This window comes from Lutra lutra, chromosome 3, assembly GCF_902655055.1.
Source record: "Lutra lutra chromosome 3, mLutLut1.2, whole genome shotgun sequence".
Lineage (NCBI taxonomy): Eukaryota > Metazoa > Chordata > Mammalia > Carnivora > Mustelidae > Lutra > Lutra lutra.
Window position 1 is genome coordinate 17,934,942 of NC_062280.1, and position 26,579 is coordinate 17,961,520.

At 45.9% G+C, this 26,579-nt stretch overlaps 2 protein-coding genes across 2 annotated transcripts in view; one reads left to right on the forward strand and one right to left on the reverse strand.

Moving 5' to 3' along the window:
• Positions 1-5,032: 5,032 nt before the first annotated feature.
• Positions 5,033-5,359, reverse strand: LOC125095513 (60S ribosomal protein L32-like). The gene has a single exon (XM_047722009.1). The coding sequence runs from the start codon at positions 5,357-5,359 to the stop codon at positions 5,033-5,035; it is 327 nt and encodes a 108-aa protein (XP_047577965.1).
• Positions 5,360-23,706: 18,347 nt separating this feature from the next.
• ZDBF2 (zinc finger DBF-type containing 2) overlaps positions 23,707-26,579 on the forward strand; it is a 30,751-nt gene continuing 27,878 nt past the window's right edge. The window contains 1 exon segment of the mRNA XM_047722190.1: positions 23,707-24,295. The gene's annotated coding sequence lies outside the window, so the exon portion shown is untranslated.

Genomic DNA, 26,579 nt, shown 5'->3' on the forward strand with positions numbered 1-26,579 from the left:
GTGAGATAAGGTATCACTGTGGTTTTGATATGCATTTGCCTGATGATTAGTGATGCTGGGTGTCATTCATATGCTAGTTGGCAATTTGTATACCTTCTTAGAGAAATGTCTGTTGAATCTTCTACCCTTATTAATGGGGCTATTTGATCTCGTTGAGTTGTAGAGGCTCCTGAATTATGCTGAGTAGGAAACTCTGTCAGATATCTGATTTGTAATTATGTTCTCCTTTTCTGTATTTTGCCCCTACTCTGTTGATGCAGGCAATGACGTGCAAGAGTCTTAAAGGTTGATCGAGTATCATAGCTCAGTTTTTAGAAAACATTCGTAAGGGTAAGGCAGCTGAGTGGCTCATTCGTTAAGCATCTGCCTTCGGCTCAGGTCTCGATCCCAGGGTCCTAGGAACAAGCCCCACATTGGGCTCTTGGCTCTGTGGGAAGCTTCCTTCTCTCTCTTCCACTCCCCGTGCTTGTGTTCCCTCTCTCACAGTCTCTCTCTCTGTCAAAAAAATGAAATGTTTTTAAAAAAAATTGTAAGGGTAAATTTGTGTATTTCTTGTGTAATAAATATAACGATTGATTTCTAACTAATTACTGTAACTTTTATTGCCCTGAAATGGCACAAACTCAGCGGCTAGAGGAAACTCATGTATTGCATCAAATACAGTTGCCCAGGCTGTGCTTAGAGCTGAGCCAGTCTCTCCCCATTCCAGGAATCCCAAAGTCACCGTTCCCTATACTTACTGCCAAGGTCCCTTATAAGGTGTGTCTCACCATCTGAACGAGTGTCAGGGACTATTTGTTTTCGGTAAAGTGGCACTGTATGGGACAGAGTTCTGCCGCTCTGCACGTATCACTAACGAGTGCACTGTGCGCTCAGGACAGGGCACCCTGCGCCGCACTCTCCGTGGTATCCTATGTGCACAGCAATCCTTAGTTTCCCTGGAACACATGCTTCTCATAGGACGTGGGCCTCCCCCATGACACCGATGCTCCTGTCCCATGCCTCAGTCAGGCTCCCGAGCTTTCTCCGAGGGTCATCTGTGCACCTCCTTGTCAATCGGTTTTAGAAAGGTTCTGCTGGGTGAGCTCAGCCAGAACCCCGTCTATCCATGCGGGGACACCTAACATATCCCCTCAGGATGGCCATCCTTCCCCAGGTGCTGCCTGATCCCTCTGGGCAAGCATCCTGTGTGGTCTCCCTAACCAGCATCCCCATTAGATTCTTCTGCATATATTCCTTCCACCGTCCACTCTAGAAATTATTTGCAGTGGCCCGTGCAGTACTTGGAGTGAATGGCGCTGTGTCCCCGACATGAACTCCCAGTTGGAGGGGTCCATCTATCTATTGCTACAATCTTTGTCAGGCCTGCCTTACCATCCTAACAGGTGTCATGGAATATCCTTTCTGTGGAGGCTCTTCTTGGCCACAGTGCGCAGCTCTACCGCACTGCTACGCCTTCCTCAGCTTCATCGGCGCTCCTTGGTGGCCCCCTCATGGCCCCGCACGGGGCCGTGTTTGGGGTCGGCTGGGTCCCGTGCGGGGTTCTGTGGGGCTTGGCGCTCTTCACCGCATCTTTAGGTCGCTTGGGGGGGACCCAACTTTCTGAGCTCTCCAAAGGGGCCACACGCGACTGTAGTCAGCACAGCTTGGGAGCCCTCCAACACCAAGGGTGCCACAAGCAGAGTTCTGTTCAGGGGGGGACCGTTGCCCTTGGGTCCTGTCTGTGCTTCTGAGTGGTCCGGGCTTGTGTCCTCAGCCCTGTGAGGAGATCCACACACCTGCAGGCCCGTTGTCCCACCTGCATGACCTGCAGGTTTTTTGCGGCAGAAAGAGAGAGGAACACAGACAGGAAAAAGATTGGCCTGAAGGAAGAAGTTTCTATTCTGCTTGCGGACTCCGAAAACGTGGAGGCAGCTGGCGAGCAGGGCCAGAGGGGAAGCAGGCTGCGACGTCAGCAGGCGGGGGATAGAGGTCCCTGCGGGACTGAGCTTGGATGGTGGATTTGTCAAAGCAAGGTCAAGGAGAGGCTCAAAGTTAGGATCTAACCGCGTCTTAGAGGCTGTCCTGTTGTAGGTGTGGAATTGTTATAGTCGTCTCTTTTGCTGCTTTGTCCTTCCATGGTAGGAGTTGAAGGACCCGTCTTCGTTCCAGATTGTACTGAATGGAGGCCTCCGTCATTTTCTCTTCGTTCATATAACGAAAATTGTCAATTTCGTTTATCTTTGTTCAAGGGAAACTGTGTCCATTGGCCTTTCTATTGTGCTTGGGTCTATAGATCCTCGAGTTCTCCATCTGTATTACTTCCTTCGTATAGACAATTTTTGATTTATATGTTGTTCTCCCTATTCTTTTCTCACACTAAAGTTATGTTGTTATTAGAGATCTTTATTAGTAGTTTTCAGTAGAAATGTCCTCTGAGAACTGCGTTAGCTGCATCATAAACCTTACTATGTGTTTTCTTTAGTGTGCACGTGTGTGTGCGCTCATGATTGATTTTGTCACAAAAACTCCCATTCTGTGAGTTGCCTTTACTGCAGTGATTGCTTCCTTGGCCGTGAGATGTTTCAAATCTGTTGTAGTCACTATTGTTCATAATTCATAAGTACAATGTTTGTGTATTGGTTGTGCAATAAATAGACTAATTGATTTCACATTGATTACTGTCATATTTTTAAAATTTTAAAAATATGACAGTAATCAATGTGAAATTTACATGTGAAATATAGTATATAGTGAAAAATATATCCAATATATACCAATATACCAATGTGAAATATAGTATATATACTATGATATATAGTATATATCAGTATTACCAAACATACACACACACACACACACACACACACACACACAAATTGCAACAAACTCAGTGGCTTAAATGAAACCCATGTACTTGTAGAAAATGTGTGGTCAGAATTGCACAAGATCTATTGGGAGGTGAGCCCAGTCTCTTTCCCAGTTGTAAATCCCAGGTGCATGGGTCCCTTTATGTATTGCGAAGGACCTGAGCAAAGCCCATCTTAACAGGTGTCCTTACACTTCCTTCTCTTCATTGCAGTCCTTGCATGCCAAGTAACTGTGGAATTCCCTGCAGCTCTGAATCCAGGCTCCTGACCTGGCATTACCTTGGGGCCTTCCCTGCCCCATCCCTCAGCTCTGCACTGTCCCCTACTTCGCACAGCACCTGGGTTCAGTAGGTGACACCAAATTGGGATGGTTCTTCTTACCATACTGAAGCTCTATACCAGGTAGTCATTGGAGATAACTGTTCCATACCTCAGTACACTTACTCAGGTTTCTAAAATATCACGTAGGGCTCAGGTATGCACTCATTTGTAAACCACATATAAAGGAGCCCTACTAAATAGTTTTCATTAAAACGTCCCATCTGAGCACGCTGGGTATGCGATCAGGATCCTCGGGCGTCTGCGTCCGGCAGGTGACACTCGGCCACGCCCTTCTGTCTCTGCAAGCCTCACGGTAGGTGGTTTGGCCCGAAGCCCCTTTACCGTGACGTTCCCTCTTAGTAATCTCGCCACATAGTCCGCACGGGCTCCTCATGTCCTTACACACATCCTACGTTGTATTTGGAGTTGGTTCTAGTCAGTCCCGCACTGAGATATCCGAGCAGGAGGGTCCCTAAATCTTATGCTGGGGTCCCGAGGAACGTCCGCAGTCCCTTGCAAGAAGGTCATTGAATGCTCCTTTCCCTCAGCTGCCGCAGGACAAGGCGGGCGACACTGCTTCTCCGCACTGTGCACGGTTCCGTGAGCTGTGAGGTCCAGGGCCCCGCGGTGCGCCCTGGAGTGGTTCTGAGGCGGCATCGTACCTCGGTACAGAGGTCAGCCCCTGCCTTGGGGTCTTACTGTGGCCGCACCTCTGCCCGGACCTCTCACCAAGCTTCCAGGCCTTTCCAGGCGCTGTTTGTTCACCATACCAGGTCAGCCTTGAACCTTTTCTTAGACTCCGTGCACATCGTTGTCAAATGGAACTGTCACTCCCACGTTGTTGAGTGTGTTTCCCCAGAACCTGTGGCCTCCACTGCTGATCGCTCAGACATGTGACCGTGTGTGTCATCCTCACCATCTGCCCATGATTTCACACCACGTCGACCTGTCTTCTACAAGGGTCCACAGAGGATGCTCATCCAGAAACCTCTTTATCCTTGATGTTTCCCCTTAGGAGTTTCGATCGATCCACTGTCTTCCTCTGCTCTTTGGTACAATTGCTCACACGGACAAATAAGGAAAAATCACCGAAATGATTGCACATTTGTTCTTACCATATTCAGAGTGAGTCTTGTCTCCTCCCCCCCTCTATGTGGAGCCCAACTGCAGAGTCCCTATATGCATCGCTCGTCGAGTGTACTTTCCTCTGACAGTGACTCCGTGTAGGAAACCATGTTGTGTTACCGTTTTGTCCTGACGTTATTCCTCGCACTGGCGAACCTACCGGTGGTACCATGCTTTAAAGAAATGGGGGAAACAGATTTATCTTTTCTGTGACAGGGTTATTTTACTGAATAAAATGTCCTTGATGTGCATTCATGCCACAGTATCTGAATGGTTTTTGTTGTTGTTGTTGTTGTTTTCCTGAAGGCTTCAGAGTATGGCGCTGTATGTACGCACCCATTTCCTTCTCCATTCTCCAAGCGATTTCTTTTGGGACAGCTCCATCTCTTGCGGATTTGAACAATTCAGCAATGAACATAGTGGTCCAAATGGGTTTCTAACTCTACCTTAGTAGTTCTGGTTAATACCACAAGTGGGATTCCTGGATTGTGTGATATTCTCTCTTTGCATATTTTTTGGGTAATTTCTATACTGTTTTTATGAAGGAGGGTACACAACTCACATTCACACCAACAGTGTCTTATGTTCTTAACTCTCCATTCCATCTCCCCCAGCAATAGTCATTTTTTGTTCCTTTTTTTTGGTAGTTTATAATTTTTTTAACACAAAGATGACGGTCACAACAAGCTGTCTCTTCATTTTCTTTGCTGCGCAGTGTGGCGCTGCGTCAGTGACTCTCATGGCCTCTGGGCTGCTCTTTCCACCACGGCAATCCCTGCACAGGGAAATTTGTTGCACATCAGCCGCACTCTAGCTCCTTGACGTTGTGCACTAGGAACTTCTGGATGCCACTGGGCACATTTTACTTTGTTTCCTTGTTGGTGCCAAAACCTACGTAGGGCATGAAGCTCTGGCTCTTGAATCTCCTCGCACCACGCTCTCAATGCCTCCGGGTCTCTGACAGTTGCACTTAACTTGACATATCGGTCTGACTGGTGCCTGATGAACTTCTTGGCCTTCTCCTTAATGATATTGGGCTCCACCAAAGGTCTCAGCACAGTCATGATGCCTAGTAACAGAGGGTCGTCACCTCTGCGCTCAGTGCCAGTGCCAGGAAGAGAGCCGCTTCTTTTTTTCCTTTGTTTTTTGATAATGGCTCTTCTGATACTGTGAGATAAGGTATCACTGTGGTTTTGAGATGCATTTGCCTGATGATTAGAGATGCTGGGCATCATTCATATGCTAGTTGGCAATTTGTATACCTTCTTTAGAGAAATGTCTGTTGAATCTTCTGCCCATATTAATGGGGCTATTTGTTTTTTTATCTCGTTGAGTTGTAGAAGCTCCTAAGTTATGCTGAGTAGGAAACTCTTTATCAGATATTTGATTTGTAATTATGTTCTCCTTTTCTGTATTTTGCCCCTTACTCTCTTGATGCAGGCAATGACGTGCAAGAGTCTTAAAGGTTGATCGAATATCATAGGTCAATTTTTAAAAAATTTGTAAGGGTAAGGGATCTGAGTGGCTCATTTGTTAAGCATTTGCCTTTGGCTCAGGTCATGATCTCAGGGTCCTGGGATCAAGCCCCACATCGGGCTCCTGGCTCTTCGGGAAGTCTGCTTCTCTGTCCTCCACTCCTCATGCTTGCGTTTCCTCTCTCACGTTTTCTCTCTCTGTCAAATAAAATCTTTAAAAAAATTGTAAGAGTAATATTTGTGTACTTCTTGTCTAGTAACTATAATAATTTATTTCTAACTGATTACTGGAACTTTTTTTATTACCCTGAAATGGCACAAACTCAGCGCCTGAAGAAACTCATGTATTACATGAAATTCCATAGTGACAACTGCCCAGGCTGTATTTAGAGCTGAGCCAGTCTCTTCCCAATTCAGGAATCCCAAGGTCACAGTTCCCTATACTTATTGCCAAGGTCCCTTGTAAAGCGTGTCTCATCATCTGAATGTCAGTGACTGTTTTCGGTAAAGTGGCACTGTTTGTGACACCGTTCCTCTGCTCTGCACGCATCACTAACGTGTACACTGTGCACAGAGGGCAGGGGACCACAGGTGGCACTGCACACAGTGTCTTACCTGCCCAGCAGTCCTTCACTCCCTAGAACTTTTGCCTGAGTACTGGCCATGGGCCTCCCCCATTTCTCCTTTCTCATACCTCAGTCAGGCTCCCGAGCTTAATCCAAGGGTTATCTGTGAACCTCCTTGTCAATCAGTTTTAGGAAGAGTTCTGCTTGGTGAGCTGAGCCAGAACCTCGTCTTTCCATCGGGGACATCTTACTTATCCACGTAGGATGGCCATCCTTCCCCGGGTGCTGCCTGATCCCTCTGGGCTTTCGTCAGCAAGAATCCTGTGTGGTCGCCCTAACCAGCATCCCCATTAGTTTCTTCTGCGTATGTTCCTTCCACTGTCCACTCTAGAAATTATTCGCACTGGCCCGCGCAGTCGTTGGAGTGAATGGCGCTGTGTCCCCGAAGTGAAGTTCCAGTTGGAGGGGTCCGTCTCTCTATTGCTACGACCTTTGTCATGCCTGCCTTACCATCCTAAGAGGCGTCCTGGAATATCCTTTATTTTGCGGAGGCTCCTCTTGGCCACAGCGAGTGGCCAGAGCACACCGCGGTGCTGTCCTCAGCCCCATCAGTGCTCCTTGGCGGCCCCACGCGGCCCTGCATGTGGCCGTGTTTGGCACTCGTCTGGTCCCGTGCGGGGCTCTGCGGGGCTCAGGGCTCTTCACCGCATCTTTGAGGTCACTTAGGGGACCCCACATTCCAATCTCCCCAGTGTTAGTTGGGACGTCGTGACCACACGCGACCGTAGTTGGCACAGTGTGGCAGCCCTCCAGCAGCAAGGGAGCTACAAGTAGGGTTTTCCTTCAGTGGGGGTGGCAGCTGCGGCTGCCCTTGGGTCCTTTTTGTGTGTCCTTGGCCCTGTGTGTGGGGTCAACATGGCTGTAGGCCCATTTTCCTACCTACCTTGTCTGCGGTTTTTTGGGGCAGAAAGAGAGAGGAACACAGACAGGAAAAAGATTGGCCTGAAGGATGAAGTTCCTATTCTGCTCAGGGTCCCTGAGAAAAAGGCAGCGGGCGGGACAGGTTGGATATATCTATGGTAATACTTGTAATGTCCCCTCTTTTGCTTCTGATTTTGTTAATTGGATTCCTCCCTACTTCTGTATGGTAGTCTAACTAAAACATGTCAATTTTGCTTGTCTTTTTAAAAAGGGAAGTCTCATTTTGGGGTATCTCCGTGGCATGGTTCGTTAAGCAGTCACCTCTTGGTTTTTCTAGGATCATAATCTCAAGGTTTTGAGATGGTCGTGAGATCGGTCTCTGCACTCATCGCGGGTTCTCCATAGGTAAGACTCTTCTCCCCTCTCGGTCTGTCCCTTCCTTGGCTTGTGCTGTCTCTATAAAATAGGTAAATCTTTAGAAAGCAAAGAGTTGTTGATCTTTCTGTTGTCCCTCTAGCCTTCATTTTTATTCCATCCATATTATTTCCTTCTACAGTTAATTTTTTTAAAGATTTTATTTATTTATTTATTTGACAGACAAAGATCACAAGTAGGCAGAGAGGCAGGCAGAGAGAGAGGAGGAAGCAGGCTCCCGCTGAGCAGAGAGGGGCTCGATCCCAGGACCCTGGGATCATGACCTGAGCCAAAGGCAGAGGCTTTAACCCACTGAGCCACCCAGGCGCCCCTACAGTTAATTTTTGATTTAGCGGTTTGTTCTCAGGCCTCTTCCCTGAGGTTAAAGTTTGGATGCTATTTGGGATCTCTCTCTAAGCTTCATGTAATGTGCTCAGTACAAGTGTCCTCTGACAACTGAATTTGCTGCATCTCACACTTTGTTATATGTGGTTTTCATTTTTTTTCTGTTCAAGATTAGTTTTTAGTTCCCTTTGACTTCCTTGCTTGACCATTGATTGTTCTCGTGTGGTGTTTCAATTTCCACAGCTTTGTGAATTCTTCACTTTTTGAGTCCACACTCATTCCCTGTGGGGAGAACGGAACTGGATCCGATTCCAGCCTTGACAGTCTAGCATCCCAGGTGCCCTCGGGGCAGTCCGGGTCGGGCAGTACAATCTGCTCTCCCCTGCGGCTCGGGGCGGGCTCTGAAGACCGCACTCTGTATGATGGCTCTTGCCGGGAGCACAGATTTTAGGCTGAGAAATCTTGGCTATATTGGACGAAAACAACAGAATGCAGTCGCAGCGAAGCAGCAAACATGCCAACAAGCAGTGGTGTCCCATAGGTGGTTGCTAGGTTTCCTGGGTCCTGTTGATGAGCTCAAGCAGCCGGAGGATGTATCATCCTCTTCCTTGTGAATCGTCCTGGCGGCTGTACCAGTTGTTCTAATAAGGTTCCCTGGACTTGGTTTTGCAGATACTCACACGCACAGATATAAACAGGATTGTTATAAGGGAAAATATTTTTTTATACTCACAGGGTCCTAGAATTATTTGACATGGGTGACCAGAAGGGCCCCTGGGGTAGCAGTCTGCATGATCAGCAGGTTCTCTGGGTCAGGGAGGGATGATGGCCAGAAACTGCGGGTAAGAGTATTATTGGACTTTTCCTCAGGCAGAAATGGGTTAAGCAAGGGGATTCTTGGATGGCTCCATTGGTAGAGCTTGTGACTTTTTTTTTTTTAAGATTTTATTTATTTGAGGGCGCCTGGGTGGCTCAGTGGGTTAAGCCGCTGCCTTCGGCTCAGGTCATGATCTCAGGGTCCTGGGATCGAGGCCCGCATTGGGCTCTCTGCTCAGCGGGGAGCCTGCTTCCCTCTCTCTCTCTCTCTGCCTGCCTCTCCGTCTACTTGTGATCTCTCTCTGTCAAATAAATAAATAAAATCTTAAAAAAAAAAGATTTTATTTATTTGAGAGAGAGAGAGTGAATGAGAGAGAGAGAGAGAGAGAGAGAGCATGAGAGGGGAGAAGGTCAAAGGGAGAAACAGACTCCCCACGGAGCTGGGAGCCCGATGCGGGACTCGATCCTGGGACTCCAGGATCATGACCTGAGCCGAAGGCAGTTGCCTAACCAACTGAGCCACCCAGGCACCCAGCTTATGACTCTTGTTCTGGGATCCTGAATTCAGGCCTCATGTTGGTGCAGAGCTTACCTGAAAGACTAAAAAACAAAAACAAAAACAAACAAACAAAAAAAACTGCACTAAGCAAGGTAACCAAGGGGGTGCAAACTATGATTGGAGAGTTTGAACAGTGTGGTCACTCAGCAGGATAGAGCGATGGTTCCTGGCCATGTAAAACCTGGTCTCCAGGAGTGGAAAGATCTTCCCATCAGTCCTGAATCTTCGGATAACAAGCGATTTGCTTCATTGTTGCTTCTCCTAGAAGGTGAGCCAAGGCACAGAGCTCAACAAAGAGACCCTTCAAGTTCCTCTGAGCTGCAGCATTTATGCCATTGAGGATATTGTGTGTAAAAAATATTTTCCCAACTATTATCTTAGTCATTTTTGAGTGTATACTTAGTGTTCAGTGTTTTCACTTTGTGTTGAACATTTCCTTAAATCTTTTTTATTTTCCAGTTTTGAAATTGTATAACCAATACACTAATGTCTCCCCTCTCTTCCCCTAGACTTTGGGAACTGCGATTCTACTTTTTTTTTTTTAATGACTTTTGAGTACTTTAGATAGTTCAAACAAGTGGGATCATATAGTATTTGTCATTTCTGAGACTGGCCTATTTCTCTTAGTATGATATCCTTGAGTCCGTTCATGTAGTAGCATGTGAAAGAATTTTTTCCTTAAGGCTGCAGAGTATTCCACTGTATGTATATATCCTATTTTCTCCATCCGTTCATCTAGCAATGAACAAGAGGATTGGTTCTACCACAGGGCAACAGTGAATAATGTGATGAAAATGGGGGTCCAACTATTTCCTTAAGATTCTCCTCTGAGGGGTGCCTGGGTGGCTCAGTGGGCTAAGCCTCTGCGTTTGGCTCAGGTCGTGGTCCCGGGGTCCTGGGATCAAGCCCTGCCTCGGGCTCTCCGCTCAGCAGGGAGCCTGCTTCCTCCTCTCTCTCTGCCTGCCTCTCTGCCTACTTGTGATATCTGTCAAATAAATAAATAAAATCTTAAAAAAAAAGATTCTCCTCTGAGTAATTTTGGATGAAATCACAAGAGGGATTACTGGATCATATGGTATCCTCTCTTCTTATATTTTTGAGTAATTCCCTACTGTTTCCTGTTTGCATGGGTAAAGTATTTGGGTAAAGTACATTCACACAAGAGGTCTACTGTTCCAACTTCTTCATCTCCTCCCACTGCAGCCTGCAACGGATTGTCATTTTCTGTTCCTTTGGTAAGGGACATTAGATAACTGTGAGGTGTTACATCATCGGGGTTGTGATTTCCTTGATGCATTCCCATGCATTTCCTTGATGATTAGTGATGTGAAACATTTTCATATACTTGTTAATCATATTTATTCCCTTTTTGGAGAAATGTCTATTGAATTCTCTGCCTTTATTTTAATCGGGTTATTTGTTTTTCTCTTGTTGAGTTGTAGGATTTCCTGAAATATGCTGGATAGAAATTCCCGAATTCAGTGTAGGATTTGCAATTATTTTGTCTCTTTCTGTAAGTTGCCTTTTACTCTCTGGATTTCTGCATTGAGTTATAGAAGTTTTAAGGTTTGATATAGTTCCATAGATCAATTTTTCAAGTATTTATCAAGGCCGTATATTTCTGTATTTTATGCCATAAATAAAATCGTTGATTTCACATGATTACTTTATTAGTTTTCATTGCTGTAACAAATTGCCACAGCCTCAGCTGCTAAAGGAAACTCATTTATTAGTTCCAATTTTGTAGTCACAGTGGCCGAGACTGGGTTTTGAGCTGAGCCCAGTCTCTCCCCGAGTCACAAATGCGCACTCACCATGCTGTATTTGGAGCTGGTCCTAGTCAGTCCTGCACTGAGAAGTCCCAGTAATGGGGTCCCTATACCTAGTGCTGGGGTCCTGAAGAAAGTCTGCATTCCCTTGTTGAACAAGGTCATTGAATGCTCCTTTCCTTTAGCAGGGTCATCGTGACCCGCTGCCGCTGGACGCCATGGGCGACACCGCTCCTCCGCGCTGTAGGGCTCCCTGAGCAGCGTGGTCCACGGCCCCGCACGTGTGCCCCTGAGTGGTTCTGAGGCGGCATCGTACCTTGGTACCTCGGCTTTAACCAGAACCCTGCTTAGTTACCTCGTAGTATTTTCCATCAACTATCCTGAAACCTGCTATTTAGCCATAATTCCCACTGACCCGTGCTGTAGCTGGAGTGAGGGTTGCTGTTTCCCCTAAGTGAAGTCCCAGTTGGAGGGTCCCTCTCTCTATTGCTACGACCCGAGTCATGCCTGCCTCACCATCCTAACAAGTCATGGAATATCCTTTCTCTCTGCGGAGGCTCGTCGTGGCCACAGCGTGCAGCCTGAGCGCACCGCGACGCTGTCCTCAGCCCCATCTGCGTTCCTTGGCAGCCCCCTCTGGGCACCGCACGCGGCCGCATTTGGGGCTCCTCTGGGTCCAGTGTGGGGCTCTGCGGGCTCGGTGCTCTTCACTGCATCTTTGAGGCCACTTAGGGGGCCCCACTTTCGAGCTCCCCAGTGTTAGTGTGGGACGTCGTGGCCACACACGACCGTAGTCAGCACCGCGCGGCAGTCCTCCAGCAGCAAGGGAGCCCCAAGCAGGGTTTCCCTTCAGGGGGCAGCCGTTGCCCTTGGGTCCCGTCTGTATGTCGGAACCATCCGGGGCGAGTGTCCTCGGTCCCGTGTGGGGATCCACGTGCCTGCAGGCCCATCGTCCCACCTACATGGTCTGATGTTGTTTTGGGTAGAAAGAGAGAGGAACATAGGAAAAAGATTGGCCTGAAGGAAGAAGTTCATATTCTGTTCTTGGTCCCCGAAAACAGAGGAGGAGGCCGGTGGGCAGGGCCAAGAGGGAAGCAGCCTGCAAGGTCAGTAGGCAGAGGGGGATGGGGCCCCGCCGGACGGAGCCTGAATGCAGATTCGTCGGGAAGGAGTGAACAAAGCAAGGTCAAGGAGACACAGAATCGCAGAATCGTGGGACCTAACCACTTCTTGGAGGCTGTCCTGTTGTGGGCATGGAATTGTTACAGTCATCTCTTCTGCTGTTTTGTCCGTCTGTGGTAGGAACTGAAGTGTCCTGTCCTTCACTCCGGATTATAGTAAACGGAGTCTTCCATTTTTTGTCTGTCAGTCTAACGAAAATTGTCAATTTTGTTTATCTTTATTAAAGGGAACCCTTTATCACTGATCTTTTCTTTTATCTTTCCATTGTGTATTTCTTTGATTTCTGCTGACTTTATTATTTTCTACTTACTTGCTAATTTTCGGTGACGTCAGTAGTTCTGTCTGTTGTTCCCTGTGGTTCATGTTCAATTGTTACCTCAGATCTTTCTGCATTCTTTGTGTAATCTTTCTTTCTTTTTTTTTTTAAAGATTTTATTTATTTATTTGACAGACAGAGACCTCAAGTAGGTGGAGAGGCAGGCAGAGAGAGAGAGGAGGAAGCAGGCTCCCCACTGAGCAGAAAGCCCGACTCGGTGGCTTCATCCCAGGACTCTGGGATCATGACCTGAGCAGAAGGCAGAGGCTTGAAGCCACCACTGAGCCACCCAGGTGCCCCTCTTAGTGTAATTTTTCAGTGAAACATTACTTTGAGCACTGCTTCTGCTTTATCCTATAAACTTTGTTGTGGTTTTATTTTTTTTGTTTGTTTCAAGGTACTTTTCTGGTTTCCATTTTGATTTCCTTTTTGATTCATTGGTTGTTCTGGAGCTGTGGTTTAATTCCACATGTTTGTGCATTTTCCAAACTTCTCCTGCTAATGAATTTTTTTTTAAAGATTTTATTTATTTATTTGACAGAGAGAAATCACAAGTAAGCAGAGAGGCAGGCAGAGAGAGAGGAGGAAGCAGGCTCCCTGCTGAGCAGAAAGCCCGATGTGGGGCTCGAACCCAGGACCTGGGATCATGACCTGAGCCGAAGGCAGCGGCTTAACCCACTGAGCCACCCAGGCGCCCCCCTGCTAATGAATTTTATGTTCATCCCACTGTGGTTTAGAAAAAAAAAAAAAAAGAACCTGGTACGCTTTCAGACCTGGTGCTGTAGTCTAGTGGGCACTCCCGGAGGCATTCTGTGTGGTGTGGTAGGAGACACCCTATGGCGGAAGCTTTGCGGGCACCTGGGCAAATGACTCTCGAAGCGATAGCTCAGGGAGGGCTCGGCTGTGTTGAGCTCTCCAATTTTAGGCTGGGAAATCATGGCAATCCCTGATAAAAAACAACATAGTTCAGTAGCCATCAAGCAGCAAGAGTGTCAACACCAGCGGTGCCCTTTAGGCAGTGAGCGTGGCTGCTGAGTTTAGCTGGTGAGCCCAGGCAGTTCCTGGAGATAGCATCCCTTTCTGGTGTGAAGCGACAAGCTGTCTGCACCAATTGTTCTAATAATGTTCCCTGACTTGTTTTGAGGAGAAACCGTAAGAGACAGGGACATGAAAGTGATTGCCGTGAATGAAAATATTTTCATTATACTCACGGTCCCTTAGAAACAGATGGCAGGCCTGCTAGGAAGGCCGCTGGGGAAAGAGTCTGTCTGATTAGCAGAGAGAGGGGGTAAGGAGACTGCAGGAGGGAGCCTTAATGGAGATTTCTTCTTGGGAAGGAAGGCTAAGCAAGGTAAGGCGTACAAGATGTAATTGGAAAATTTGAATTGTTTCTGTGGACTCTGGGCTGTAGGATGGTCTCCAGTTGTCTGGTACTTTGCCCAGTAGTGATTAGGGCGGGGAATTGAATCCTGGGCTTTTGAGGTCTGATTAATGGATCCAGGTTGGGGGTATGGACTCGGGTTGGTTTGCTTATGTATCAAAGCTTTCTTTGCTAGTCAGCAGGTTGTTTGTTATCTCTCAGAATTAGTTAATCCTGGGTGGGTGGTTTCCCTGGGTCAGAAGCCTCCAGATTCCGCAGCATGGAAATTATATGATTAAGAAAATATAGCTAATGCTATTGGCCCTGTGGTGCGTGGGCTTCTCAAGGTGCTACAGTGGAATTATGGGAGATATGTTAGGCCTGGTAGATCTGCAAGGTGAATATCTTCTGTAAATCTGCTGTGTGACGTTGTGCTCTGAGACAATAATACGATGTTGTACACTAACGATCAGTTAAGAGAGTAGATCTCATGTTAAATGTTCTTACCACAATAAAATAAAATATATTATGTATAATAGTCGGGAACTGCATTATTGCAGTCTTTTAAGAGGCAAACAAGGAGGAAATTGATCACTAACATTCCTATTAGTAAAATTAGCCTAGTTTGGATGCTGGTTCTTAGCCAGCCATGAAAATAACTTAAGGATTTGCAGGACACAGAGTCTTGACCTGTGTTTCATAGGTGCAATGCCTCAAAATTTAGTCAAAATTAGATAAAGTCTTGGACACTCGTTGATAGTTCTCTCTGATTTGATTTTGTCTGTTGATGACGGTGACCCTGGTTGAAAAGCCTGCAACTCCCAACGACCTGTTCCACATAACAGGGAATGGCAATAGGGTCACGTCAGTCAATGCCCTTGCCAAAGTGAAGTTGACGGGAATGGTGCTTGAGACTGATATACAGTCATAGGAAGCCCCAGTGTGAGCAAGACTGAATGGGAATCCAATTTTTATTGGGCAACACCAGGTACAGGTGACATTGATTTTTGTTATAAGGGCCTTAAGAAAAGCCCGATCCCGAAGTACATGGCTTCAGGCAAAATTGGGATCCTAAGCATAATTCTTTTAGGTTTTTTTGTGAGCTGTACGAAGACCAAAGGCACACGTGTTACGATTGAGCAAAAAATGCCAATGGTGTTTAGCAGTGAGGGTAGGTACAAATCCTATCCAGAGGATCCCCTAATTAGAACAGTTGTTTGAAATCTCAGGAGCTTGATGTAATGGGAGTGTTGAAGTGAGCTGGACTGTTTCTGGGCTGGTTAACCTTCACCAGTAAGAAAGCTCAGCTATGTCAGTAGGATATGCATGTAGTGGGAGGATTGTGGAAGGTCTATGGAGGCCAGGCCCCACAACTGTGGGCATTTAAACTCTGCGTTACTCTTTCTGAGAATTGAATGTAAATATTGCTTGTTTTGGGATGACTTTGGGGAAGACAGTTTGCTTGGCCTTTGGCTTTAAACGTGTGGGTCTAAGGTTGATAGGCAAAGAATGAGTGGTTGGTGGGGGCTATGAAAAGTCTCGTGATGAAGTAGCTTTAGAACATTGGGCTGGTGTAGTGAAGGCATGGGATGAGGAATGTATGGTAGCAGGCAGGAGCTCACAAGAATCAGCGGAGATCTGTAGCACTACACATAGAAAGGGCCAGTCTTGTAAATGGAAAATTAAACATGTCAGCGCAATAGTATTAGAGGGTATATTTCAAGTGATAGCTTTGAAAGTATATTGTTTATGATCCCATGTGGATTATTTTTTATGTGCTTCTCTTCCCTCTGTGAATGTCATCCATGTTCTTCTCGGTCTAAACAGAAACTACCTATCTCTCCAGGTGGAGCTCAAGTTTGTCCTTGACCATCGTCTTAGGGGCTGAATTTGGGAGATATGGTTCAGATGCCAGTTTTTGATCTCGTTATTTATCTTAATGATTGCATGTTTACTAGCATAGCTTTGCAATCACAGGGCTTGTTACTTGGAGTTTGAAGGCAGGATAGGATATAACAGGGTCCTAGATGAAGGGAATTGCCAGCTCCCAGAAATAGACATTTGGTGGGTGATACTGTTGCAGACAGCCCTGGGGTCAGGAATCCGGGAGGATGGCATAAGTGTGGAGCGATGCAACTGGGCTGAGTCCAAGGGATAGTTTTAAAAAAGAGCTTGAGCAGGAGGTGAGGTCACTTTGAACTGTGAACTCGTGTGCCGTCGGGAGCCATGCCTCCCGCAGTGAGGTCCTCTCCAGCAGCAAGCCAAAATTCTTTCCGAGAAGTCAGTAAGTCCTCTGTAGCCTGGCTCATCTGTTTTGATGCCAGGAAGCCACTTGGGGCTGTCAGGTGGCGGACGGTCTGTCTGTTCTCAGGCCTGTGGTGGCTTGAAGTAAAATTGTTTAGGAGGACCCAGGTCCAGAGGGCAAGCAGCACTTCAGATTTTGAAGAAAAAAACAACTCCAGTTTTGACTTCAGTTTGCTTCTCACTATACAGTCACCCAGAAGGGATGCTGAAGTCAGTTTAGTTGCAAACAGTGTAGATGGTGCTTCTGAGGATATGGACTTCCTCTGTGCTCCTTCTTTTCCATGATTCTGGGGCAGGCTCCTGTGCCAGAACCCATCGTCCAAATTTTGTTTCTCCCCTTTCTAATGTCTCCTACTTTGAATTTTAATCTAGCTGCTATTTTTAGTGGAAAAAATTCAGAAGACTCATAAACCATAACGTGATAAGCACACGGTGACAAATGTCACTCTCGCTATCCTCCCCATCCCCATGTCTCACCACTTCATTTTTGCCATAACCGATTTTATTACTTCCTGGGTTTCATTTCAGAGTTTTTCTGTGGAAATATAATTATAAATTTATATCCTGAGTTCTCCCTTTCTTACACAAAAATGTATTATGCTTTGCTGTTTTCACCTAATATATTCCAGAGCTCTTCCTAAATAATGTTTGAGTGTCATCAATTAATTTTTAAATGCAGGGTTTATGGAATTCATACTGGCTTCTAAATTTGTCCTTATGTAACTATATTTAAGGGGAGTAATTCTATATTGTTGCAAGTCGACTGATGAAAACTATTGGGAATTTGTTTTTTTAAAAAGATGTTATTGGGCGCCTGGGTGGCTCAGTGGGTTAAAGCCTCTGCTTTCGGCTCAGGTCATGATCCCAGGGTCTTGGGATCGAGCCCCGCATCGGGCTCTCTGCTCGGCGGGGAGCCTGCTTCCTCCTCTCTCTCTCTCTGCCTGCCTCTCTGCCTACTTGTGATCTCTGTCTGTCAAATGAAATGAATAAAATCTTAAAAAAAAAAAAGATGTTATTTATTTTAGAAGGGGGGGGCACCTGAGCACAAGCAGGGGGAGGGGCAGAGAAAGAGGGAGGAAAAGACTGCCTGCTGAGCAAGGAGCCCCGTTGTGGGGCTGGATCCCAGGATCCCAAGGTCATGACCCGGGTCAAAGGCAGACCCTTAACTGCTTGAGTCACCCAGGTGCCCCAACAATTGGAAGTTTAAATATAAGGAAAGTCTCAAAAATATAGTTCTCATATTGATGGCTTAGTCTTATGAAAGCCAATAGTAATTATTACTTTTTTGTTAAAATTTAAAGCTCCAGAGGACATAAACTTTGAAATGAATTTTGAATTAGAGGAAGGAACAAGTGTGTGGTTAGTCACATTTTCAGTCCTGATTATCACCAGAAGTTAGAGGCATTATCTTTCAGGATTATAAATTGTTCTTCAGGGAGCAAGGCCAAAAAAAAAAAAAAAAAAAGTAAAGAAACAATGTGGGAATAGAAATGAAAGAGGGAAAGGAGTGAAAGAAAAAAAAAAGAGAGTAGAATATGGTAAGAATTGGTAAAGGATTACTAGAAAAATCTATGTCAATGGTGTCTGCGTGGCTCAGACAGTTGAGTGGCTGACTCTTGGTTGCGGCTTAGGTCATGATCTCGTGATCGTGAGATCGAGCCTGTCCTCTGCAGGGAGTCTGCTTCATATTCTCTCCTCCCTTCAGCTTTGTGCTCTCTTTCAAATGGGTCAATACAATCTTAAAAAATAATAAAATAAAAAGAAAAAAAAACCTATCTCAAACTCTGCGCTATTGATGTCTTTATATTAAGGTGTATTAAGTTGAATCCACAGAATGTAAAAGTGGGAAGGAGTTGGTTTGATTAGACTGAAGCTAGAATAGAGCGGGGAGAGTGTAACAAAGAATTTCAATCTCATTGTGCATAATTTTAAGTTGACGTGGGGAACCGGGGATGATATTTGAGCTGTGGTCTCCTGTCCTGCTGCCGCTCCTTTGCCGGCATCTCCTCCTGACAGAGGTGACTACTAAAAAAAAATTTGTATTGTCTTTAGTTCTGGTGGATCAACTGTATGTTTAGTTAAAAACAGGTGCATAGGGGCGCCTGGGTGGCTCAGTTGTTGGGCGTCTGCCTTTGGCTCAGGTCAAGATCCTGGGGTTCTGGATCGAGCCTCTCATTGGGCTCCCTGCTCGGTAGGGAGCCTGCTTCTCCGTCTTCTACTCCCCCTGCTTGTGTTCCCTCTCTCGCTGTGTCTCTGTCAAATAAATAAAAATCTTTATTATTTTTTTTTAAAAGGCGCATGTTGGGGTGCGCCTGGGTGGCTCAGTGGGTTAAGGTCTCTGCCTTCGGCTCAGGTCATGATTCCAGGGTACTGGGATTGAGCCCCGCATCCGGCTGCTCAGCGGGGAGCCTGCTGCCTCCTCTCTCTCTCTGCCTGCTTCTGCCTACTTGTAACCTCTGTCTGTCAAATAAATAAATAAATAAATCTTAAAAAAAAAAAAAAAAAGGCGCATGTTGGGATGCCTGGGTGGTGCACTTGGTTAGGTGTGTGACTCTTGGTTTTGGCTCAGGTCGTGATCTCATGATCCCTGAGATAGTGAGATCAAACCCTGTGTCCGGCTTGTGCTCAGCACAGAGCTTGGAGTTCGTTTCAGATTCTCTCTCCCTCTCCCTCTGTTCATCCCTCTTGTACTCTCTTTCTCAAATAAATCAATAAGTCTTAAAAAAAAAAAGAAAGCTTATATTGTTCTGCTGTGGTTTGCCGACTTCAGCCATTATTAAATTCTTGTATGATGGATAAGGATTAAACTCATCTCTATGATCTCCCCCTGCACTCCTCTCCCCACACTGAGATCCACCGCCATGCTCCCTGTGTCTACCGTATAGCTTAGCAACTCTAAGCTACACACTTTTACTTGTATTCCTTTTTCAAGAGCCTTTTTGTTCCTTCTTGTTCCAACTCCCATCTTGCCTTCTACCTTTCAAATGAAATTTTTGTCAAAGACAGAGACTGTCTTACAGGGAAGAATCAAGAACATGACAAAGTGAATAATTTATAATCATTCTTATTAATTTTCAAATTATGATTTGGAAGGGGCATATGAGCAAATCCTTTTCTATAAAAGATGGCATTATAGGGGCACCTGGGTGGTTCGGTGGATTAAAGCCTCTGCCTTTGGCTCAGGTCATGATCCTAGGGTCCTGGGATCGAGCCCCACATGGGGCTCTCTGCTCAGCAGGAAGCCTGCTTCCTCCTCTCTCTGCCTGCTTGTGATCTCGTCTGTCAAATAAATAAACAAAAATCTTTAAAAAAATAATAACAAAGATTGTTTTTTTAAAAAAGATGGCATTATACTCTTTATATACTCTTTATAAAAATGCCAGGCTCGGGGCACCTTGCTGGCTCAGTCGGGAGAGCATGAGACTCTTGATCTCAGAGTCCTGAACTCAAGCCCCAGGCTGGGCGTGGAGCCTACAAAAGAAAAAAAAAAAAGGCCAATGATGGGTAAAATCTTCATAATTATATCACCTGACTATGAATAGGTAGATGCGCACAAAGAGAAATTCAGGGAAAAATAAACCAAACTCTAAACTGACAGAATCTAAATTCTTTTACGATTTGGGAATGAGATCTAGGCTTTCCCTTTTTCCTTAAAACGTTAAGCTAATGTTAGCTTAAACAGCTCACAAGACAAAGGCAGTATCAAAATGATTTCTGACATAAACTAACAGCTTTTATTCTTCCTTTTAAGGAAGAATGTGAGAAAACACATGTATAGGATCCTTTTTCTCCCTGGAGAACAAATGGGGTACATACAAACCTTGATTTTTTTAAAAAAAGATTTTATTTGACAGAGATCACAAGTAGGCAGAGAGACAGGCAGAGAAAGAGGAGGAAGCAGGCTCCCCGCTGAGCAGAGAACCCTATGCGGGGCTGGATCCCAGGACCCTGGGATGACAACCAGAGCCGAAGGCAGAAGCTTCAACCCACTGAGCCACCCAGGCGCCCCACCAACCTTGATTTTTAATGTACTTTAGGTAAATACTTGCTGATCAGGTTTAGATCTATAATGGGTTAATAAAATATTGTGGGAACCTGAAAAATTTTAAAGCTTAACCTTATAGATAATTAAGCTCAGCCAGAAAAGTATACTCGTTGCCAGTAGCCAGAAATCTAGTCTGGAGGGACTGCTAATCTGATGTAGGATGACACTTCCTTGAATTTTATAGGATAATATCAAGCTGAAAAAAAAATGCTGCCAACCACAGCACATTGATTTTTATAGGTTAGTATTTTTATTTCCTAAGAAGTGAAATAGCCCTTTCAGGCTTAGATTTGGTCTGGATCAGTCTTGCACATGCATATAAAGGGAAATAGAAGTAAGATTGGTTAAGGGATTTCAAAAACTTCTTTACATTCAGAGCCCAACTTTAAAAAATTCATTTTTATTTTATTACTTTTAAAGATTTATTTATTTGATAGAAAGACAGAGAGAGCACAAGCGGGGTGGTGGGGGGGGGGGCGGAGGGGAGAGAGAGGCAGAAGGAGAGGGAAAAGCAGATTGCTTGCTGAGCTGGGAGCCCAACTTGAGGTTGGATCCCAGAACCCTGGGATCATGACCTGAGCTGAAGACATATGCTTAACCATCTGAGCCACCCAGTTTCCCTCCTCCTTTTAAAAGATTTTATTTATTTGACACAGAGAGAGCACAAGCAGGAGGAGTGATAGAGGGAAAGGCAGACTCTCTGCTGCGCAGGGAGCCCAGTGAGGCTCCATCCCAGGACCTGGGGGCATCATGACCTGAGCTAAAGGCAGCCGCTTAACCAACTGAGCTACCCAGATGCCCCTGGAACCCAACTTTTCTAGGTCACTTTTTGAATCAGTTGTATCCTGTGGTTTTCTATACAGTATTGTCTCCAGAGCCACCAGAAGTGTTGGTGATGCATCAAGTCTAGGATTTTTTTTCCCTCAAGGAGCTGATCCTATTCCTCAGGTTTTGATGCTGGCATTTTCTGATGTAACCAGAAGAGGTCAACGCGTGGCTTCCCAGGAACATACAGAACGCATTTTTCTTCAATGGTTTTCTTTTTTTTTTTAACCAAAACTTAAGATGGGTTGTAATCGACAAACCATACCATTAAAAATAATAAGTAGGTCATTTCATTTTGTGTGTGTGTTTGTGAGGCTTATTTAACTGTTCAGATATAGGTTTCTAAAATGCAATAAGAACTAATGTACCTGGTGAGTAACTGTCAGAAGTCTAAACTCTTTTCACTAGTTGCATCTCTTTTTTAGTGCTGAAGGAAATCTCTTTTTGGTCCTAGGAAAATCTGTTCTTTTTTCCGAGGAGAAAGCTCTCTTCAAGTTTAAGAGAATTCTATGCCTGTTAATTTCCTCCTTTTAGGGTTGTGGGTTTTATTAAACAATGCATCTGAGTGAGTGGAAATAAGGACAACGTGAAAGGCTACATCCAAGTTTCTGCAGGAGGAGGTGATGGCAACCAGGTTCATAGAACCACCTGGCCAGTGCTATGAAGAGACCAGTTTGGAAAATGCACCCTGATTTCTGAGATGTCAAAGTGTGAAAAATGTGTGTCTTCGCATCTGTGAAATACATTATGTCATGGTGGCTGGGTTAATGTATAATAGGCTTTCTTTCACCATTTCCAAGGCTGGGATGTGGAAAGAGCTTGCCTTAGAAGAAATCAGTATTTTTTTTTTGGCGTGTTAAAAAAAAATCTAAATAGGGTTATAAACCAAATAGTTGAAATAGCCCAGGTTTAAAAATCACAGAAAGATGTCCTGGGTGAGGCAAGATCAGAGTAATACAAAAAGAATGGAAATTATGGCTGCAAAAGCAATGGAGAATTTTAAAAAAGGGACAAGGTCCCCAAGCTTAAAAAAAAAAAATGTAATGATAATTATAACAATGGCCAGAGAACAAGGTAGCCTATTCTAAGATTATTTTTTACCTAAAACAGAAGCTCTCCCATTGGAGGCTATCTCCATTTTAGGGATGATTATTTTCCTTTTCACAGATTTTCATCGATTCAGGTTTGTGTCGCCCATTACAGTCAGCTGTTTTTGCACAGCACCATGTTCGCAGTGGGTGGTACAGAACACCACCGAATGACTGAGGGGATTTTGGTTAATATTTGTAACCCTTTCATGCGCAGGGCAGGTCTCTCAATACCTAACCTCCCTAAGGCTCAGTTTTCTCCAACAGGAGGATTCCTAGTCAGGTCCTCTCAAGGGCTGCCCTGAGCACGAAGCGCAAGAACACATGCCTAAGCCTGAAACACAGCGCCTAGCACGAAGTAAGCGCTCATTAAACCGCCGCTTTTGTGGGCTGCAGCTCACTGCGGCAAACGCGCGAGCGGCGCGAACGCCGAGCCCTCTCAGCCGCATTTGCCTTTCGCGGGTGCCTGCGCTGCTGCGAACGGGCGAGCAGGCTCCCTCGGGGCCCTCCATGCGAGAGCCTTGGGGTCTGTCTCTTCCCCCCGAGTCCGCTGTGAGCCCAGGCATTTTGGTTAGAACAGGTTTGATTTTACAAGCTCCCGAGCGGGGCCCTGACCCCGGAGGCAGTGTTCGCTTTAAAAGAGCTCGGGGAGGGGAGCGTGGGGGCGGGAGGAAGGGGGCTCCGGCGCCGGGGGCGGGGGTGGGCGGGGGGCGGTGCGCGGCTCCTGCGTCAGATGGGGCCCTGTTTTTCGCACCTTCCCTGACGTCAAAGCTCAATCAGGACCGCAGCGCTACGCTCCCGGTGGATGTCTACGTGGGCTGAGTCGTGACTCGGAGCCCGGGGCTCGCGAGTGACGCTCGCACTTCGCTGCTTCTCTCGCACCGGCGGGAGAGGCCGAGGACCACAGTGTCCGGCTCCGCGGGCTGCGGGCGGCAGGCAGCGGGCGGCCGCGGTGCCCTGGACGGCCCCGGGGGTCCGGGCACCGCCATGGAGCCGGAATAGGAAGGGAGCGCGCCCACCGGTCCTCGGCCGGCGCCCAGGCCCGGAAGGAATCCAGGAGGCCTCCGCGGAGGTGAGAACCGCGCCGCAGAGCACCGCGCCGGGCGCGGGCGCGGGCACGGGCGCGAGCGGGGTGGGCCGAGCCGAGCCCAGGCGGCGCGCAGCCGGGGCGACGCCCGCGGGCTCCGTGCGCGCGGCGCGGCCGGGGGTGGGGCCTGCTCGCCTCGCGCCCGGGGCGCCTTCTTCCTCCCGAGGGGCGGCCGGACAGCTCGCCGGGCTCCCGCACCCGCCTCGCAGGTCTTCCTCGGCGTCTCGTCTCCCCACTCCCCTTTCTACTCCTCCTGCGGGAGCGGGGCCGGCGTCTCCGGGCCCGGATCGAGGTGGCTGGGGCGTGGGGTGGAGGTGGGGCGCAGGCTGCCTTGTGCTTCTGTCAGGGGACCCTGGGTCGGAGGGGCCCGCGGACGAGGCCTTGGGCTGGGCGGTGGGGAGGGGGCAGCCCGCCGAGGTCGGATTTGGGGCTTTGTACCCGCAGGGACTTGGGGGCACCTGTGGGGCCGAGATCCGGAGCCACCTGTCTGCAGATCCCCTTCCCCCAATGCCCTGCGCTGTATCCAGCTGTCCCCAGACCTAGGCCTTTATCAGTCTCTGGCGACTGGAATTTCTTTTGGGAGCGTAAGATTTTTGTGTGAACGATCGTTTCACTATTGTGGCGCAACAGTTGTGTAAATCTGGGCAGATTACGCCGTCGTTATTACGTGCTCCTGAGAAGGCCCTTTGCAGCTCCTAACGTTCTCCGTCGCGATGATTTTGGCAGCGCGGGGAAGACATGCATAACGAGATGCTGGCTTGCAAAGAACTAAAACGTTTTTTTGTTTTTTTTTGTTTTTTTACCCCCAGAACGGAATTGTATTTAATTTGTTTTACAGCAGTTATATACTATCGGGGGGCGGGGGGAATCCCACTGAAAAAGCCCATAGCAATTTCATCCTCAAGGGAGTCAGTAATAACAATTAGGGGTTCGTAAACGCATATTCGTGTTACATAAAGGGGGATACTAATGTAATCTGCCTCTTTTGCTTAATGCGCATTGTGGCCTTTTTCTCTATCAGTGCAGAAGCGTCTTTGCACTGCCTTCTTAACTTGCACTGATTTGGACCCAAAGCCTGGAAGGCAAGAATTTTCTTCTCCCTGCACCTTGGCCAGTGGCCAACCTTAGTAAAACTCGTTGGAGATTTGACAAAGTATCACCGCAGTGGCCAAGATATTGGATAGAAAAAAGCTGAATTCAGGGTTAACAGCCATCTTCTGTAAAGTATTGTCGTTTCTGCTTAATGTGAGGCAGTGTTTTCTTTCAGATTGCAGTTTTCATCCATTAGTGAACTGTGAAATGAATTTTGTGGGTCATAGCTAGCACTTGAAATTAATGAAATAAGATGGCATAGGAAATATCAGAATGCATTACACGTAGCAAGGATATTTTGTAAGCTTTGTTTTAACTGCGTGTGTGTTTGGGGGGGCTGGTGCGTGTGTAGGGTGCATGCGTGTGAAGGTGGCGTTGCATGTGTGATTGCGTATGTGTACTGGGTTGCGATATAAAATGTATTGCTTCCTCTGTGCCATGCTAATTAAGTTTGAAAGTCCCTAATCCAAGGGACTGTCAGCACAGATCTCAGAGTGGGAGCAATGATGCAATTAAGCTGAACGTTATCTTTACTCTTTTCTTTGGAATATGTGACAGTGTTTATTGCAGCAAATTAGATTCCTAATTATTTGTTTTCACATAATATTAAAATAATCAATTAGCATTCTTGAAAATACAGAGATGAAGTATTTTTGTGGGAGTTAAGAGGTTATGAGCATAAACTGCTCAGATTGACCTAGGGTCAACTCCCCCTACACTGTTTGTTGGTGTGTGACCTGGAACAAGATACTGCTTTTCTCTAAACCTCAGTTTCCTGATTTATAAATTAGAAGTACCCAGGACACCAATTTCTTAATGCTCTTTGCCATTCAGGTAGGATAATGCATATGAAACTGTTGACATAGTGCCTAGCCCAGATTAAGTATTCACTAAAAGTTAGCCATTATTATTTTATTAAGACTGAATGGAGGGTCTAAGATAATGCTTGTCACCAGATGCAGAAGATGGATAATCCAGACAAGTGGGAAGTTGAAAATGAGTTAATGTCGTAAGGGAAGGGACACTGAAATAACATGGTCTTTTTATTTCATTTGGCCATTGTTTTGTGATCGCTCCCCAATTGTTTTCCTGTTGCTAGACAGGTACTTTAGATGATCCTACTCAATAAACCCAAAGCGTTTCTGTTGTCTTTTTAAATTTAATATGAAGTTGGTGTCTCTCTTGTTAGGTGGTTGAAAAGTATTTCCCATAGGGATTCTGGATTTTGTTAGCTTTTATTTCAAAATACCGCAGTCAGCTTGGGAAGCACACACTACAACTCTGAACTCATTTCAGTAGTGTGTTTATCTCTGCAGTGGGTACAGATCTCAGGTGTGCAAGAAATAGACCAAAAAAAAAAGCAATTTTGAGACATTTGTGTTGAAGTCACCTCAGGCAGTTCAGAGGTCTTTGTTCACAGCCCCTCATCAGTTTATACAGTTTTAATTGCTTCATGAGCCGGTGAAATAGAATGTAAGCATTGTCTTTTTGTATAGCATTATTATTTTTATAAAAAATGAATGCTTTGCACTCGGAAAAAAAAACGCCATTGCTAGAGTACTTAATTGGGTGTGACAACTGTAAAAGGTTGGGGGAAATCTTAAATGTTAATCTTAATACTGCTCTCAGTTTTATAAATGTCTTTTAAGTTCTTGTTCTATTTTAGAGGAACCAAAGTGAAAACTCATTGATGGTAAATTATTATGTGGTTTTATGAAAATATGAAAAAAACATGACTGGGAACTCTAGCTGTCTTAGTCACAAAAAACCTCAGTGAAACAAAAAGCTTAACTTGGCCTTGAATCAAACATATACATTTATATATTTTAGGTTAGACAAAGTATTGATGATATGTGTCTGTATTTTTAAAGTCCTCTTTCTCATTTTTAAATCGTTAACTCACTGACTGCTAGCTCTTATCTTGTCAGATAAGAGGGCTTTTATCTTACACGGGTAAAATATTACACAATTATTAAAGATTCTGTTTTGGAATTATATATAATATCATACAGAGGTGCCACGGCATATGGTTAAGTGAGAGAAGAGCCTACCTATAGAGTAGACTGGTGTCATTCCATTTTTGTAAAAACATGTTTAGAACAAAGAATATATGATGAATA

Bases quoted from the DNA above. Each gene is read 5' to 3' on its own strand.
- LOC125095513 (XM_047722009.1), bottom strand. From the start codon at position 5,359: ATGACTGTGCTGAGACCTTTGGTGGAGCCCAATATCATTAAGGAGAAG.